This window comes from Crotalus tigris, unplaced genomic scaffold (assembly GCF_016545835.1).
Source record: "Crotalus tigris isolate CLP2741 ecotype Arizona unplaced genomic scaffold, ASM1654583v1 scf7180000019200.1136910, whole genome shotgun sequence".
NCBI lineage: Eukaryota > Metazoa > Chordata > Lepidosauria > Squamata > Viperidae > Crotalus > Crotalus tigris.
In genome coordinates, this window is record NW_024097429.1 from 648,055 (window position 1) to 668,503 (window position 20,449).

General features: G+C 34.8%; 1 protein-coding gene across 3 annotated transcripts in view; it reads right to left on the reverse strand.

Moving 5' to 3' along the window:
* The window catches only part of PPM1L (protein phosphatase, Mg2+/Mn2+ dependent 1L), a 192,085-nt gene that overhangs the window by 46,837 nt on the left and 124,799 nt on the right, over positions 1-20,449 (reverse strand). For all 3 annotated transcript variants that reach the window (XM_039361092.1, XM_039361090.1, XM_039361091.1), the window contains exon 3: positions 10,422-10,596. In XM_039361092.1, the coding sequence (XP_039217026.1) occupies positions 10,422-10,596 (175 nt within the window). The remainder of the gene's footprint in view (positions 1-10,421; positions 10,597-20,449) is intronic.

The window sequence follows — 20,449 nt, forward strand, 5'->3', positions numbered from 1 at the left end:
TTAAGCCATTCCATTCCATGCATTTACTGTCATCTTAAATTATCCAGAGTGCAATATCTGACTTTATGTCATGCTTTAGTCAAATCTGGAATAATATCTGGTATAACTTAAATGAGAGGGTGACTACAAAGAATGGATTAAATGCTGACTGGGGACATAGTGGTTGTTGGTTCAGCAATCCAAGAAGAAGGGGGACATTGGGTGTAAAGAAGACAATTAGGCATGTCTGTCAGGCACAAAGAATTGTGACCATTCATTAAATTGCAGTACAGAAGATTTAATCAAGTGTATATCCCAGAATTTAGTCCATTAAAATTCAGTACTAAATTGGTACCAGAGAAGGATCAATGGAATTCAAGAGGGGTTGGACTTGAATAGGTTGTGGCAACATAAGGACTCTAAACTGATGACACATTTAATTCCACTGCCTCAGTTCTGCCTGCTCTTCTTCCCCAGTGCCCTAGCAATCCTGGTCATTGCTTAAATATTGCCCCTATGTTGTGCTTGTACCATGGAAACCTTGATAGAACTGGGCTGAAAGAATATTGTTTGTAAATTAGTCTAGGGATTTCTTATCTATTCTGTCTATTTGCCCAACCCATTTGCAAAGGAAATGTAATGACATATTATATTAGTATCATTGTATGAAGACTATTGTGAAGCACTGTTAAGTTTCATAGCAAAACAGAATGTTTGTGAGAGAGATTTGCCTAGCTTTACATGGACTGAGATGGTAATCAATATTTTATTATTTCAATTTATCTTCTTCAACCAATCTGACCCTCATCTTTTCAACAAACAAGCTAGAATGTTATATAGTTCAATATTTTATATCTTGAAGGAAATGATATTAATATCCATTTTCTAGGATAAGACTCAGGAAAATTAAAAAATGTTTCCTTGAATTTGTGTGTGAAATAAATAATAAGCATAAATATTACAATAATAAAGTTAACAACTCCCTTGTTTTACTGAAGAAATGTACTTCTATAACAGGAAGAAAGCAAAACAGTGTCTCATGCAAACTATTTTTGCTTATGTTTCACAATTTCCTACCTGACCCAAAACAGATGTACTAATAAATTCTACCACTAACCAACATAACAACTATTGACACAAGATTAAAGATTGACACAAAATTAAACAGGAAAAAATATCTGATATCTGATTTCCTCCCCCTCCCTCAGACAAAATAGCTGAATCTTTGCCTTCTATTTTAATGGCCAGGATATAGACTAGTTTGCTTAAAGATCCAGTGACATCTTGTGTTTGATAGAGCTTCAAGAATATCCAATGCTCACTTTCTGCTGTAGTCCCACTACAGAACATCACTATCTAATATTAGATATGTCCAATTATACTGACATAGCTGGTGCTCTGGCAAACAAAATATCATGTAGGTGATTCATATCCTCCCTTGAGTCATTACCAAGCTTTACTAAATGCCAACCTGGGTCAGTTCATAACACAACAAAATTCCATAGGTCATTACATTGCAGTTAATAATATTCCTTTGCCAGAACAGAATCTCTCTAGATTGGGCAACAATCTATAATAATTTGGACATCAAAATGAACTTTCCTAAAAAAAAAAAAAGAAATCTAATGCCCTGTTTTTTTTTCTCGTAACTGCTTTAATCTTGAAGAAAGAAGCAGAATTTTATAATGTGGAAGGTGGTTAGATTGTTTATTTATTAGCCACCAAATTACAAATTAAAGATCTCATTATTTACTGCTTGATCAAAACTGTCATACTCAGTAAAAACCTTCCTTTTAATTTTGTTCTGCATGAATACCTATCCTTGCAATCTTACCTACAATTATTTATTCAACATCGTTTTTGATATCATAAAAGTACATCTAAACAATTTCTCATTTTTAATTCTAGCATTAATACAAATATATATATTTGATTCAGTAAGGTTGTTTGAGAAATCATAAGTGGGAAAAAACCTACAGTACTTGACATATTTAAAAACTTTTCTATCAGTGACTTTCATGTTATTCTTAAATTTAAATTGCATGCGATTTCAGGTAAGGCTGAAGGGTTAGAACAATGGTTCTCAACCTGTGGGTCGGGACCCCATTTGGGGTCGAATGACCATTTCACGGGGGTCACCAAACCACGCTGTCCACCATTTTTTTCCCTTTTCCCTAGCTGTCCTACTCCCTCTTATTGGTGGCCACACCCACTTGGGGGTCACCACAACATGGGGAACTGTATTATGGGGTCACGGCATTAGAAAGGTTGAGAACCACTGGGTTAGAATGAGGCAATAATCTGTGTATACTTTTACAAAAGTATATTTGATAGTTTATGATTGGATAATTTGCACTATAGGATCACATGTAGCCACTAAGACATTTTTCTCCTGGCTTCTGGAGGCATCTCTGACAATAAATTAGTAGGCATTTTTCTTCTACGGGTAGGGAACACATGTCAGTTGTGTTGTAATACAGTCTAAGAACATATCTCCCTCTTGAAAAAAAGAGAGAAATCTCAGAGGAGCATGATGTGACCTCTCTACTGTACAATACAGTCCTTGCCATGGTGGCAATTACTGATCTCCTAATTCTAAATATAATCTTTGGCCACCCAGCTTTTTCTATTCTTAGAGTTCTCAATGAGCAAACAGCACTGGTAGTTAGGAACATAAATAATCTTGGCAAAATATTATGAGAGTAAAATGAAATCAGAAGAGATAATGAATATTAAAAGGACAATGTCTGATCTAGTCCAGAAAAAAGGGGATGTATTTGGAATGGGTGATCAGAGTGAAACTCTCAAGTCACACACATAGTATTCAGCAGAGTGATTAACTAATGGTTCATGTGGATATGATTTATGTGAAAGTTATAAATGCCCATCAGATTTATAAACCACATAAATTAATTTCAAGTTCACTGATTAAAGAATCACTGAATGTTGCAGATCTAAATACACATTTAATTATAGTGGAAATTAAAGCATCATTGTTAAGTGGTGTGCAAACAAACCAGAAGGCATCCATGTCCAGGCTGACATAAAATAGACCTTCCCAAGGGTCTATTTTACAGGTGTGGGTACATGCTGTTATATAGTCTACAAGATCTAAATAAAGCCCAGTGCTTTTGGACCAGAATCTTAAGGACTCTGAAAGAACAGCTAAATGTGAACCTTTCCCAAGTTTGTGTGTTCCAAAGATATAGCTCTGCAATTCTAAAAAAAAGCTTAGAAATTTTGAAGTAGTAGATCCCACCTACCAAAAGTTGGTGAGAACTTCACTACTTTCATTACCTTCTCCAAAAGGAAGAACTATAGCTTTCCTTGGTGCTATCACTCCACCTGCATTCTCATCTGCAAACATTTTCTCCAGTGACAGAACCACTACTATAAGTTACCAATTACATACCATCCATTCCCCTTATAAATCTTTCTATAGGTGTAGATAGCTCCAGTAGCTGGTTGGGTAGGAAATCCATCTGCAACCTGAGTACTCCATGATTCCAGTGACTATAGGGTGCCCAGTGGTACAGTTAGCACTCTGGACAGTTAGGTATTTTAGACATAATAAAACAGCTGCAGTGAGAAGCAGATTAGCAGGGCTGTAATTTGGAAATGGCAGAATTGGCTCTCTATCATAGTCTATCACCCAGAGGTAGCATCTTTAATCTGCTTGATGAGGACAGTCTTGTTCTTATTTTAGAATTCTTCCATTTGGGGTTATTTATTTTTGAAGTGATGTCTCACTAAGCTAGCTTGAACAAACTGTCTGCAAAAAAAAAAAAAAAAAAAAAAGCCAGATGTATCAGCTCCAATGTTTTCTGATTCATTTTCCTCTCCATTTTTAAAGTTGGACCTTATTTTTGCTGAGAGCCCTTTGCTAATATCCATAGAGGTGGTGGGAATTGGGAGATGAATTTCCTCATCTACAAGGTTGACATCTGACCTTAACGTGTTTTCCACTCTCATTATTTCAACGATAATCTTACAGTGCTTCATAAATACCAAAGAGATCGATCTCCTTTGTGTATTTATAAAACCACTGTAAAGGTTATGGCCAACATAATCTTTGTATAAGTCACAAATGCTGCATAAAATTCAATCCATTCTAAATCTGGATTTGAATCTTTTAATGGCTGGAGATTAAGAAGAAGTTGTTGTTTTGTTTCCCCAATGTACAGATCTGCACATGGCTCACTGCATTGTACTGCATATATACCATGTTGCTCAGTTTGTGTCTGGTTTGGGGTAAACTACTGATATTCTAGAGCAGCATTGTTGAATGTGATGTATTTGCATTCAAAATGAATGAACAGTAGTAGAATCCATCTTCTTTTACAGAAGGCAGATGCAGAGCAACAATCCAGATGAAGAATTAGCATTAGAAAAAAAAACACCCCTTATGTAACTATTATACATATACATACATACATACATGTGTATGTGTGTGTGTGTGTATATACAGATATCTTCGTTTTTCATATATATATATATATATATATATATATATATATATATATATATATATATATATATATATATAAAATGTGAAATAAAATAAGGTCATCACCAGGATAAAATCATAAACACAAGTGTTTAATCTACAAAATCAAGCTTTCGTCGGCTATACTACCGACATCATCAAGGTTTGATGCATGCATGTTATTTCAGAGTCATAAATAAAAAACAAAATTTGAACATATTTTAATATAATAAAAAGGACTGATTAAATTGGGCAACACTTTTTTTAAAAGTTCCTTTTCTTTTTACAGAAACTGCAACTGGCAAATCCTGTGCTACAAGAAGCATCCTTGTCCATTCGTAGACAGATTAAACTGAAACTTCCATTATGAGTTTTGCAAAATATGTATCCAATCGATTGAAACAGTCCAATCCTTGCAGAACTGCACTTCTTTAGAGCAGCAGCAGATGCAAGAATGGTTTTTATAAAAGAGCATTAGGAAGGGGAGATAGGCATTAATATTCTTGTTAGATGAATTTTGTTCAAAAATGCAAAAGAGCAATCTTGTGTACAACTTTTTGGTGTAGGTCATAATCTAAAAGATGCTATCTAAAGCTTTCCTCTTTAGATATCTGCATGGCTAATTGTGGTATGCCTGGGAGTTAAGACAGAGGACAGATGGAAGGAAAAACTCAGTAAATCCTAGAGAACTTCTATATATTACAGATGAGCAAACCCAGCATGTTGAATTCATGAAAGAATATATTCCATGTGCTTCATTACCTCTACCTCTAAACCTGTTCATGCATATCTCCTTTTGGCTATGTGAACATATCTAGAATCTTGAAAATACCAATGAGACAAAGTTCCCTAATGCAGTCATTGATTTAATCTGGAGCAGCATTCAAAAGTTGTAAACCTCTGTTATTTCATATGTTATGTGGCTGTAAATTATAGTTTAGCTTTATGCACACAACGTGTGTGTACTCATGAACCTTCCAGGGCAACCACAAAATGAAAGAAAACATCCATTTTCATTTTTTAAGTAGGAATGGAGTGAACAAAAGATCCATTCACATACAATAATGGTATCCTGAGGTTGAACTCTATTTTACTGTTTATGCATGAATCCATGGATACTTGACTTTGATTGCTTCACTTGATTGCTGTCTTCCCTCCTAGGTCAAATTATCTTGAGAATGCCACTTGCAAAATGACAGGATTTAAGCAGATTTGAATCCATCTGTTATTCTTGGCCTGGAAAGCTTACTTACTTATAAAACTTGTCAACACATATGCCTATTTTTAGTGGAGCTCATTTTGCTGGATGGCTTTTTTTTTTTTTTTTTATTAATGGAAAAGATTGTCAAGAATGTGGAGGGTATTAAAGATATGGTATGGCTGTACAGCCAAGTTAATAAACAGAAAGGCATTATATAAAATGCTAAAAGACAGAAGAGAAATCTAACCAAAATAAAGTTATTCTATCAAGAGCTTGAAATTTTAATGAGTTAGAACTAATCTATATTATTTATATTATATGATACAGCCACATAGTTGTCCACAAAGTGATCAACTCTATTGGCATTTCCTTCAAAAAAATCTTATGCTTTAGATTATTTGTAATAGAAATATAGCCATTATTACAATAACCTTATATCATAGATGCACATTTTTCTTATGGATTTGAACTGTATATAGTTTTTTAATGCTGGATCTGGAACTGTATTCTCAAAAGTAAATAATCATAAAATGAGTGAGTTCAAACCAAAACTAATTTCACAAACATACACACAAACACACACACCTTTCAAAATCAATAATTCCCCTCAAGTTATATTATTCTCTCTTTTGAAATAAATTCTTTTAAAATCATGTATTTAGTAAAACTGTACAGAATAAAGTTCCTACTCTGTGTTCTTACTCAACCAAGGAAAAAGGACACCAGCAGGTGAACAGATTCTTAAGTGGCTTAATGGAAACTGCCTGGTAGAATAAACATAAGAGTTTTTTTCTGACTGTGAAAGCTAAGATAATATTTGGTTGTGTAACTTTCTTGTTTCGGTCAGAAACCAGACCAAGGACATGCAATGGAGGACACAGCAAATGAATGTGAAGTCTTAAAAGTCAGGATATACTGAAAAAGATAGCATGGTTCTTAAGATCTTTTATTATTGTCATTTTTTGAACTTTATTATTACCATCTGTATTGTCATGTTCACATTTCAATGAAATAATTTTCAGTCAATGATTGATTTTCAGGACCTAGGTGACACATGTGGAGATGTGAGGGTTGAGGCAGCTAGCAGCTCTGGCCCTTGAACACAGGGAGGCTGTGGTGAGCCCCATGGCAGAAAGACATACTTTGAAGAACTTTGCGGTGGGAAATCAGATTTGTTTTTCTATCAACAGCAGATTCACATGCCATATCACATCAGGTAATCCCTTTGGTTTCAAAATAATTTGCTTTAAGATACTTGTACATGCTGGTGGTTGCAACTATAATTGGGGAAATGGTATTTAAAAACTTGTGATTAAAATGTAATCTATGATTTGGTCCTTATTAAAGTCTGAACTGGATGTTACACAATGTGTGAAATTACACCATTATGAGAAAACTAGAAGGCTGAACTTCCACTCTGAGTAAGTTGTCTAATCCCACTGACTTCTACAACACAGTCACCCAAAATGTTTAGAGAGCAAAGCAGGGGAAGTTCAGGTTTTTGGGGGGAAATTGTGCCCAAATGCAACCAGTTTGGGGAGAACAGAAAGGAAAGGAACAGTATGTGTATGTGTGCTGGATACATAAATGGTCCCTCCCCCTCCACAATTTCTCATGGAACACCACCAATTTCTTTCATAACCCTATGATTCCATGGAACACAATCTAAAAAAACTAGATTAGAAACTCTCTCTGAGTAGTCTACTCTAATATTTAACAGTGAAGCAACTATTTTAGGGAGCATGTGTCGTGGACAAAAAGCAATGGCTCCTAGTTATTTATCTCTATAGAAAGCCAAGGTTGTGTTTACTGTTTGGCCTACTAAATTTGCCAGCTGCATCAAGGACCCTAGAAAAGACCAGTTGGATTTTATATATGGCACAATAAGTAATATGTAGCAAAATATGTCAGATTGCCTTGCTTTTCTACTTTCCTCTGGCAAAGCAAAACCTGGTCTCTGAGAAACATCTGTTAATCTTGACATTTTGTTGTATAACATGAGAATCAAATCTGAAATTTGTATCTGGAATCAAATCTAACCATTTACCATTCTGGATTTTTGATCAAGCCTAGCTATTTCCTACAACAGCAATTTTGCATCCGCATATCCTCGTGGGAACCACGTTGCAACACTGTCTGTAAGTTTCTAAAGCAAAAAATATCCAGTTTGCAAGACTTTAATGCTATCAGAAATGGGGTACCATTGCAGGCCATGTATGTGGTACTCTGCACAGCATAACATATCCTCACAGATGAGATTTTTGACTGGAACTCCAGCTGCTTGTGATTATAAATGTCAAGTATTTCAGAGGCAGCCTAAAGATGTGTACTTTTGTCATCCTGCTGATGCAAATGGAGTTATGCGGTCACCTGAAATAGCTATAATTTGCTCCATTTTAAAACAACGGCATCTCCTGCCCATCCTCAGTCATCTATCTATTCACAACCCAGATAGAGCTGAAACCGGTTTGACCTTCTCATTAAAATGAAAGGTGTTGATAAAGCACTGAAATCTACCATGACAGGAGGAAATGTTACCTTTGGAATTGCTGTGAAGCTGAATGATAGGAGATTTCAAATCATGAACATCTGCTGCAATTATTATTATCGTTATTATTTTAAAACACTCACTTCTTTGCACAGCAGTCGCAATCAGACCCTGTTCAGAACAGGTAGCACCATTATAGCTAAACAAGAGCTTTGATTAGAATGCCAAGCCTGTCATTCAGCCTCATTATGGATATAAATACAGGACTTCCATTCATAGTATATATACACCATATAATGGTGTTTTTTAAGTGCACAGCACAAATATATTTTTGTGTTTATTTTACAGTTGGTCTTCACTCATATTTGATTGCTTTACTTCAGCATTAAAAGCTACCTTTGTAGAAAAAAAAAATCTTTCACAAGTTTTCTATTGCACAAACATTTTTGAGTGAAGGCAAAAACATTCCTTCCCATGTTTAAATGTCATTCTTTATAATATAATAGATGTATAATTTTCCTTCTTCGTTCAAAACAGAGGAGTGGATAAAGGGACATACATAGTGTGCAAATTTAAAAAAGGTTTTTTATTATCAAAAAGAATAAACTAAATGTTTTTTGTTCCAAAACTTGAAAAACTTGTGGATATAGCTGGCCCTAGTTTAATGACCATTTGAAACTGTAATGGTGCTGAATGAGTGGTAGTTATAAATAATTCTCACGCTTATGATGGCTGTGGCAGCATTCCATGGTCATGTGATCCCCATTTGTGACCTTCACTTCCAGCTTCTGATAAGTAAAGTCAATGGAAAGCTGGCAGTAAGTTGCAAGTCACAGTCAGGTGAGACCCCTCACTTAATAACCCACCTGATCCCTGCTTAATGACAGCAATTGGAACTGCTGTTGCCAAGTGGTGCAGTCAAATTGTTTTTCATCTTACAACTGTATCACTTAACAATGGAGTTTCCAGTCCCAATTAGCGGTGTTAAATGAGAAATTCCTGTATCACTATTGAACTGACGAAAGAATTTGTACGTGCAAGAATGTTGTTGTAGGACATAGCATACTAGAGTGGTACTAAAAATTACATAGGTAAAATAGGAGAGGGAAAATAAGAATGCTAGTTTTGTGTATATCTTTCTTTAGCATTTTTATCTCCCTCATCATGTCCAGAATGAACTCCTGTCATGGAAGGAGTTTTATAGAAGATATTGTAGATTATATAGAACAGAATCCAGTTTCCCCAGCTGGAAGCAAAGATGGTTTGCAAGATTAGAAAGGTATAAAGAAATGTTGTGAATAATGTGTAAACAAGATTTCCTGTTTTATCCCCTTTGTCTTGCCTATATAATTTGTACTCTTTTTCAGGACTGGAAAGGAATAGGATGATGGGCATGTATGTATGTCGGTATATTTGAAATTCTGAAACATGCTATGAGTATTCACACAAACTCTCTGCCACAAATTGTGTGAACAATCATCTCAAAGGCAAATATTGAGAAGCAAAACAAGGTGGCTGCTTCCTGCCATTCCCTCAAACTTTTCAGGATATTATCTGCCATATCACATTATCCTTCTCTTTTTTTATGGGCAGGGCACAAAATATTTCAATATGGCATTGCTAGAAAAACAGAGTATTTTGTGGATGGTACTTTAGTTTGAGGCATATAATTTTCTCATTTTCTTATATTTAAAAAATCCAAAAATTCAACTGGGCAAATAATCTCACTATCATCCAGAGAGAATACTGTGGTGACTAATGAGGCAAAATTTCTTCAGAGTAAATTAATGTGAATTCTGAATATGCAGCACATTTTGCTCTGAATTAGCATATCCTTTTCAGTGTTGACTGAAGGAATTGACATTATAGGAAATGAACAAGATTTGGTTAAATGAAACAAGCAAAAAAGGTGGAGAATTCTACTGAAATCGCTATTTTTCTGCAATATGGAAAAACAATAATGACTATGCTAATGATGTGAAGAGTCAATCTCCTTTTTAAAAAGGAAGTATACTATTTAATTCATCATTCTATCTGCTTGGCTGAATATACCAGCCAATGCTTGGCCAAGATAATGTTAAAATAAAATAAAATATAGAATCATTAATACAATAATACTTCTGTTATATGACAATAATATAGAAAGGAGCATACTGTGTTGCATCATTAAAGCTAGTTTCAAAGAATACCTAGGTAAAGTATCTGTTATATGGAGCTAAGCCATAAAACTGTGGCCACACTTCCACTTAAGTTGTCAACCAACATACCTGCCTCATCATAGGATACAGTCAATTTTTCCAGCATTTCTCGGTCAACTGAGAGAATTTGTTGCTCCAGGATGGTTTGATAGGATAATACACTGTTCTCCTTATCTTTCTCATAATCTTGAAGGTGTTGCTTTAGGACTTCTGGTAAACGGGACTTCACATATTCGGCTGCTGACTACAGAGAAGAAAGAGGGGAGAAAGAAGAGAAAGAAACCAAAGTTGACTTTTATATGCCATATTTCCTTTTGTGTCATATACACAAAATACACAAAATACATAGATAGTTTTAGGATTTTAGAGGACATGAAATATGAGAATTTAAAAACCACAACCTATATATCTAATTTTTCTTTAATCACAGCCCATCTTAGGCATCCTCTTCAGGTTATTCTTGATTTCTTTCACTTGTCAGATTGAGAAATCAGATCCACAATGTCTAAAATATACTGAAGTAACTCCCAACATTGAAACTTTTCTATTTTATCAGCACAAAAGAGTTCCAACAAGAACAGGCTATAGAAAAGGTGGGTCTTTCTGGAAGAATGTCACAAAAACTGCCAAGTTACATCAAGAGAAGTGGACACAAGAAAAATTTTCACTCAGATTTTTCAAATGAAAATGTACAAATCAGCACACACAACAGAGAAAAGCATTCACAAAATTACATCTGCTCAGTGGAAAAAAGGACGTGCAAATATCACAAAGGAAAACTGTACAAAAAATAAGAATATTTCATGTATCTTTTCCACATGGTTTATGAATTATGGAACCAAATTATTTACAACTTTTAAAGACAAAATCCATGAAAGGGAAACAGATAGAATCTGCCATTTCTCAACAAATTATGACAATTGGCCAACTGAGAGACATCCACAGCACAGAATCACTCCTGCTACCCACAGGGGATCATGGCAATTTAAGAAAAAGTTATTTGATTTCCAGAAACTCCAGAAAAAGTATTTCAGGCTCATGGCAACTGTGCTGCTTACACTATTAGTCTTAATTCTCTGAGAAGACATGCTGCTATGGCAGATGGAAAGGGAAATAAAACACTGCAGGTGTCCAAGGCAACTTTTACTCTATATTTTTATTATATATTACAGTATTATAATATAAATGTTACCATGTTTACTATGTATTTTGCTATATTCTTCCTAGCAATAGAAGACATTAGTTTAGTTAGTTTGCATTATAATTGTTGGCCCTGAAATAGCTGTTACTCTATTTTTACATTTATAGTACTTTTCACATCTCTGGATCTGTTGTGAAGAATGGAAAATGGATCTATGTTTCCTTGTCAAGTCAGATAGGTTCCTTGCCTACTTGTGATGAAGGCTATACTTCATAGTCAATGAATTGGTATGCTTCTACTTGGTAAGATAGTACTGTACCTCAAGGCATAAACTGCTGCTGCCATATTGTACCTCTTGGCTGAAGTAATGGACCAGTTAAGAAGGTAGCCAATGAGAAATAATTCAATATAGCATTTAGATTAATTTCTCAATGTCCAAAATACATGAAATGTCATATATGAGATCTCACAAAAATTGTTTCCTGTAATCCAACTATAGCTAACTGAGTTAGCTCATGATATCACTAAAGCTGCATTCAATTTGTCTAGAGCTAGGCTAGGCTATACATAACAAAATTATTTCCTGAAATACAATATCCTGCAACATAACACAATAAATTTAATACTAGATTTTAAATAGTCATTTATTTCCAGCAGTGGAGAAAAGAAGATATACTACATAACCAATTTTATGCGTACAGTTTTATAACATAGAGAGCCAGTTTGGTCTAGTAGTTAAAGAACCAGGCTAGAAAGCAGAAGACTGTAAATTCAAGTTCCCCGTAGCCATTAAATCCAGCTGGGTGACCCAGGGCCAGTTCCTCTCTGTCAAACCAACCCACCTCATAGAGTTGTGGGGAAAATAGGAGGAGGAAGACGTATTGTTTGCGTTCGCTGCCTAGAGTTATTTGTAAAAATAATAAAGGTGGGATACAAATAAGTAAATACATAATAACAACCTTTACCAATCTGGTGTTCTCCATAGGTGTGGTGAACTAAAACCCAGTCCACATCATTTCTTACATCTTCTGGGAAGCCAGAAGATAATTTCTGGGTCTGCTAAATTGTGGTCTATGGCCTATAAAATTCACAGTTATGCAAAGGTGAAAAGCCAGTTTGGTCTGGAGTTAAGGTACCACACTAGAAATTAGAAGTTTATAAGTTCCATTCCCATCTGAGGCGTTAAAGTCAGCTGGGTGACTTCAATGGAAGAAATGCTGAACTATCTCCAATCTCTATAAAGTTTAAACATCTAAGCAATTAAAAAGGTCTTTCCTTAATGGAATTAAGATTGTGTGGGATTGATGAAACATTGTGTCAATGATACATCAAGACCTCAATCTATCAAAAGAGAGATATAGTTTGTTCAAGCCAAAAGGATGTCATTTACATCATTTATGCTATTTTTGTAATTATGTCTAGACTTGTTTGAATATTCTTGACTCTGTCTACTATTTGGAAAGGAGGCATAGGCACAAATTTTGTTCACTGCATTATAAATCCATTTCATTAAGGTTTATTGAAGCAAGGCACAAATTTTGTTCACTGTATTATAAGTCCATTTCATTAAGGTTTATTGAAGTAAGGCATTGTTATAATAATAATATTCTTATTATTACCCTATGAATATGTTAGTATGGCACAGTATTAAAGAGAGCATTCTCCCCAAACCCATCAATAGTGGAATTAATAAGGGCTAGTTTCAACCCCAAACAGCTAGGCTTGTGCTAGCTTAAACTAATGTTCCTCAATCAGCTGAGAAAATTAAGAGAGAGTTTATTTTCTCTTTCTGCTGCTGGAAATGATGGAGCGTTGTGAACAACCCTGCAAAAACAGGGGAAAAAAAGAGGAATATATATATTTCCCTGACTTGTCTGTTAAAGCCATGAGCCTCTCAGTCACTTTTCTCATGGTTGAGTTTTCTAGTAAGATTTCTAGTGGAGAACCAGTTTGCTCTACTGGTTAAGATACCAGACTAGAAACCATGAAATTGAGTTCTAGTCCTGCCTTAGGCATGAAAGCTGATTGGATGACCTTGGACCAATCAATCTCTCTCTCAGCCTAACCCACCTCCGAGAGTGGTGGTTGTTGAAAAAATAGGATGAAGGAGTATTAGTTATGTTTGCTACCTTGGATTGGAAGGAAGGACTTTTTGTATGCTTCTGAAGTTATTTAAAACAGAAACATTGGGAATTTGATGAAAAACAAGAAAGACATATTGATTGAAAGAAAATAGCATTCTTAACATAGCAGCATGGCAGCAACATTTAAAAACTCAACAACAGTATTTAAATATTAATATTTGATCACTTCAAAGGAAGGAAATCACATAAACTAATTTCAGTTAAGACATGTAAAGTTATCACTGGTTGCAAATAAAACTAAATACGATTGAAAATAGTTTTAGCAAAAAGGAGGTTATGGGATTTGTAAGATGTATGTATCAGATTCTAAATCTAATGAAACTGAGATTGCAACTTTTATTTGAAAAAGCAAAAGCAAGAGTGTTTCCAATTCCCTCTCATATATGGTTCTAAGCTGGCAGACTACAACATACTGATGAATGTCTGTTAATTTAATGGAAAACTATATAAAGATCCAATAGCCAATGTCTGCAACTCTATAAAGGCTGAAGTAAATCTATAATTTAGACAACTTTATATGCTACAGAGCTGTGAAAAGTTAGAGGTGTATTCTGTATATATTTCTAAGTTCAGCATATTTAAGAGTTCTCCGGAATTTGCTAATATCCTAAATTAAGCAAGGTCTGTCTAAAAATTCCAGAATGTTTTTTGGCACCTCTACGTCAAAACTTGAAATTCTTGGAAAATGCTTCACATTCCAGAGAAGTTTGGCTAGGAATTTCTACCGTAAGTGGAATTTGCTAACAATTTATACTATTTTTCTAGAGCAAGTTGAGTAAAATATTAAGATTCAACTCCCAAATTATTCTTAGAAGTGGAGAGACTTGGCTGTAAGGCAAAATGTTCTTGGTAATTTAAATCCATAGTTAAATAAGATTATTATACCATATACTGAATAATTTATCCTGTAATATTAGAGATTAAAATTTGGTAAGCTTTTTGAAGGGGCTTTAGGGATTCTACCCAATGTATATTTTAATCTCCTCTGGTCTAAATTATCATTTTATCAGACACACAGTGTGTTGTATATGCATGTTTTTATCTCTCTGGCTCTTTTACCAAGTTGTTTTATTGCATTCTGTAACACAATGTGTTATAGACCACTGGTAATAGTTGAGAATAAATTCCATCTCGTATAACTATTAAGACTGATGTCGATATTCATTAATGAACCATAACACCATTTTATAGGGATTTAATCTAAACTTATTTCCTCCCAACCTGCAAGCATTAATTCAAGATTTCTACTGAGGCTCTGGGTTGGCCCAGCATATTGATGACATCTCATTTAAAACTTCTAGATGACCTTTCTCGGTGGTTTCATATAGACATCAAATAACAGGAGACAACTCTAAGTCTTAAGGGATTCCACGTGGAGAACCCAAGGGATTAAAAACTTTTCCTACCATCACTGATTGGAACTAACTAATTAGAGTTTAGGTAAACTATAAACTCTTTAGGGGGGGGGGGGCAGTTGTGTATCCAGTAGCAGATGGCATTATACAAGTACACATACTTTCCCTCTCTTTCAATGGTTATCAGGAAGAAATGTAAATAGGTACAAGGGAAATGAAATGCAGAATTTAGAAGGTGTTAATTATACCAGCACAGCATACTTAATTTAGCAGGGAGAAATTGACTAACAGCTGTAGTGTCCCTATTCAAATGGTAGGAGATAGAGTAGTAATGAATTACAGTTCATCTTTTTAGCATAAAAATCTAGCTTCTTAAGGTCCCTGTTCACAAATTGCAAACTTAAAGACACGGCCAAACTTCTATTCATCCAATAAAACTGACTAGAGTTTTTGCAAATATTCTCTTCCAGAAATATCTGACATTCATTCTGGAATTAATTTTCTATTTTTTAGAAAAATACATATTCTCATTTAATAAGACTGTTGAAAAAAAAAAAAAAACTTCATCAGGATCCAGTCCAAGCCGGGAATAAACAAAATGGAGAGTGCTTTAGAGAAAAGGTTGTAGTTTAATTAAAAGCAGCACCATAAGACATGAGACTCTGAAGCAGCTGACCACAGGTTGCTGGGAGTGATGGGTTTTTATACCTTCTTGGGCTTTTGTGTTTGGAGTTGTTCCTGTTTGAGGCTTTGTATTTTGACCTGAGTTTGAGTGTGGCCTTTTGGTATTCTGATGGTGATGGGTTAACCCTATTATGTCCCAAACATCATATCCTATTTCTCTGGGACTGTGGCTGATGACTATGTCCTGTGTTGGATTTTTTGGGGGTGAGGGATTGCTGGTTCTAATTCTATCACTCTGCTATTGTTAGCTATCAGTTTTGCTGTAAGGGATATCAAAATATCCTGTCTTGAATGGGCTTCTGCCTGGTGGTATTTGCTCATGAATGGGGCTGAATGGGATTATCAAATCTGCATTTCTAAAAAGTGGTTTCCTGAGTTTCTACTGGGGGCTATTCAGAAAATTGGGCTTGCTTCTCTGCCTTTAATATTCTGCCTTTTTAATATTCCTCAAAATATTTCTTTCTGGGGGGGGGGGGGCTGACTTCCCACAAAACCATATGCTAGATTTGGTCTAATTTTTCATCACTAAATTAAATGGGATATAATAATAATGCTACTGAATGCATACATACAATTGAATTGTGTTGGGAATAGTCTTCTCTGATATTTTCCAGATTAGGAATTTATTAATTTATTCTTTATTTATTAAGAATAAACCCTTGGCTTGGAATTTTCTAGCAAAGATGAATATCATGAGATATTTTACGTAAACATTAATTCAAATCTATAGACACATAGAAATTCTAATTCTGATTTTAAAAAAAGCAAATAACACATCAAACTGAACACACAAGAAAGAGAGTTTCTAAAAGGGATACATTTTTTTTTTTATTATCTGAGGTCCACTTGGCTAGTAAAATATTGTCACTAAAAAGAAACATCTCCTTAGGAAGTTTACATTTCCATTGTCAGCTACTGTAAAATGTAACAAGTAAAAGGATTGGCAACAGTTGGAAGTGTAGAAAGATAAAAGAGGTAACAAATTTATTCAGTGTCATGGAACTGTCTGGCTTGCAAAGAAGTCTTGATTAGACTGACCCTTTGGTTTGAGCCAGAAATCTTAGGCTCATCTAACAACAATTTTAACATCCCTGTAGCAAAACATTATTCACTCCCAACAGAATTTATACAGCTGTAGAACTGGGTATGTGTAGGATGTATGCTATATTTTTGAGATGCAGATTTTGGACATAATTAACTGTAATATTTCACCCAACCATAAAAGGACCAAAAATGTATTCCTTGTAAAAAGAATACGCTTCTGAAAAAATGCATGTGACATGTTACTTAGGGTCTTCTATTTTTCAATACTACTTATAACACATCAAACTCTTCAATTTAATTTGGAAACCCCAGATTTTTTTTAAAACCCTGTAAAGAATGATTTGTTTTTGTTATTATTGTCCATTTCAACTCTAATTCTACAAAAATCTATGTGGAGCTTAAAATAGTTTGAAGTCAAATCTGAGGCATTATAACTTGGACTGGTGGATTAAATAAAATAACCATAATGATTAACTACTTGGAAAACAAGCACTCAAATATCTCAACGCTGCTGAAGTTCTGTGGAGGATATGTTTGATGACGACAAAGCTTACAACCTGTAATTCAGTTCAGAGAAATTTGTCTGTAGTTCAACATATTGAAATCATATATAGTACTGAATATATCTTGTAAAAGAATCGCTAACAAATTTATTACTGATTTTCAAAGAACACTAATTCTTCTTGAGTTCATAACAGAATCATTTTGGTCATCAAATCCACATCAGGTTAGAGACTGGCCAATAGTTATTTAAAATCATTAGAACAGATACAGGATTGGGATCTTCAGCTTTCTTCAAGTTTGTGGGCAGCTACCTCTCCCACACTGAAGTGTTTACAACTTCTCCAATGCAAGTGGTCAGCAGGATCCCAATCTACAGGTAGAATGCCAATCTAAAAAAACCTGATCCACACACTTGGCAGTGGACAATCTAGAAAAAATCCCACTTCCTGGAAGTTCATAGACCAAAAGGAATTCCAGATAACATATAAAAGACTCTGACAATGAGAAGTCAAGACTTTGATCAATCCAAGCAACTTTGTCAGCAAAATGCTGTGCAAACTGGTCACAGTGGCCAGGTGGAGATCTGACTCTCCTTAAATGTTTATAATCCTAAAGAAGGCAGCTGGACAACTACTGTATAACACAGGATACATAAAAAGAACTTTGCATCCCAAATCACTATGAAATAAATCTAAATATAAGCATATATCCATATTTGGTTGGATTTGTTTTCTGTCTTCTTCCGCTAGGCAACATTTCTGGAGCTTTATTTTCTGAAGTAAACAATGAGCCAGGGCACAAATGGGATTGGCATCCAGAAAAAGCCTTCTTGGGAGCAATCACCTCCAAAAGTACTGGGTTTGTCTCCTGTTGTCTGTGGCTCACCAAGCACCAAGATGAACTGTCCACTATTAAGCTGGGGAAATCCTCAAGTTCTGTGTGGAAACCAATTGCTGAACTATTATATCTACATCATTGCTATAATCAACTAAGAAAAGATCCCAATTTTTTTAAAAAGATATGTTTTAGTATGGGAAGATTTGCTCTTGAAAAATCCAAACTGACTTTTGTTCAGCAAATGCTGTCCAAAATGGTTAGAAAATCAGTTCTATGATTGCACTAGAATAATTTAGAGTATGGAAATACGTTGATGGCAAACTGATGTACAGTTTGCTGAATCTTCCTTTTGTTCCATTTTTGAGGATATGGACATTTGTACTGTTCAGTATCTCAACAGGTCTCTCATATTTCTCATAGATAATACATAGAGAATCAGTCAGAATATCAGTGCCTTAAATAATCTGCTTGTGGAAACTAATACTCATCTGAAGTGAATCTCTGAATGTGTTTCTATTACTCTTGGGCTTCAGTCGTGACTCTCTCTTCCGAGTAATTTCCTAGTGAAATGGTAGAACATATACATTTTTGTTGAAGAATGAACTAAAACAGGAGTTCAGAAGCTCTGCATTTTCTTAGTTAGCTTTTAGCATTTTGCTGTCTCCACAGAACTACTGGTATTTTGTTTTTCAAGCATAATTTAAGAAGCTCTTTTCGCTATTCTTAGCATTGTTCACTAAGTTCAATATATTTGCACTTTTTTCTTTAATTGCACAATTCTGGATGACCTGTCTGCACCCTCCTTTGACCTGGTTCTCACTCCATTCCTTGCAGGGGTCCTTTTTTTGTTAACTTCAGAACTTTAGTAAGTATTTTTAGTAGCCCTATTCCCCCCCCCCATTGTTCTCCAGTGTTTGTGTGTGTGAATATATATGAAATCAAAATTCATAGGAATATAAAATAACTGCAGTTTATACTCCAGTGAATGATGATAATGGAGGAAACCAAGGATGAATCTGGGGCAATGATCTAAAGAATTCTAACTTGGGGGAGGCAGGGGGATTCTGTTAGCTGATGAGAATAATTAGAGATATAAAAAGGGGTTCAAGGAATTTTAATTGAAATGTATGAGGTGACAGGGAACATTCAATGCAATGTATAATGTGATAACATTTATTGGTCATTTGTTTACTTAGATAAAGCCTATGATGAAGTGAATAAGCATGAATTATACAATGCTTTGTGTGATTACAGGTGGTCCCTGACTTACAACCAATCATAAGTTCTGGGGTACTCATGACCTGGGACTGCATGTGGGCAGTCTGGTCCACATTTACGGCCATTTGTAGCATCCCATGGCCATATGACCAAACTTTATGATGGCTTTGCCAAAAACTGGCATTTACTATGGGCAAAACTGGCCCTTAGCAAACTACTACCATTGTTTAAATTGCTACATTGTGGTTTACAATTCATTATTTATAGAAAAAAGATTGTAAAATCAGGCCAGTTTATGACCATCATGGCTTACAACCATAATGGGCAGGCTCCACGACAGTTGTAAATTGAAGACTACCCTTGTATGATAGAGCATGCTTAGTGAATAGTTCAAAACTGGGATGGAGTAAGGTAAGGATATGTGATTCTCCATTTATTTATGGATAACTATTTAACATGCTGATGGCAACATCAGAGGAGTACAATTAAAGACATAAATGTGCATGTGTAATGCAATGTGGCTGAATGAGGAATACAAATATGAAAGCTACCAATTTCACTACTTTTTTGATATACTAGACAAAGACAATTTGATTTTCTCAGATTTTAAAATCAGGTTTAGCTTTTATATTCTATTTTAGCCTGTGCTTTTTTTTGTTGTCCATCCTTTTTAGGGTTCTTTTTTTCTTGTTATATTTAATTCAATTTAACATATATTCATTTTATGTTACATTTGGAATGTTTTCTTTTAAAATCATTATAAGTGCCATATTTAGTTAATCGGCTAGAAAATATAGCAGCTATTCCTACTTCTAGATTTAAGAGCATAATTCCTATCTAATACACATATAAATAAAGAAATCACAATACAAATGTTTCAGCAGTCTTTTTGTCTACAGTCTACAATTAGACAATGTGCAAGAATGTAATAAATCACAGCTGTGAGGATAAACAACATAAGTACCCATCGGCATCAATGAGCAGTTGCAGTGCCATGTCCTCCCATGTGCCCATTAGCCTTTTTTTTCTTTTGATAGGAGGAATATCCATTGCTGTGATATTATGCTGCCCAGAGTCACTTCTTGAGATGGATAGTTATAGCAAGTAAATGAATGAATGAATATTGAACCAATTTCTTTATTTGATTTACAGTATATGGTTTCCCAACTC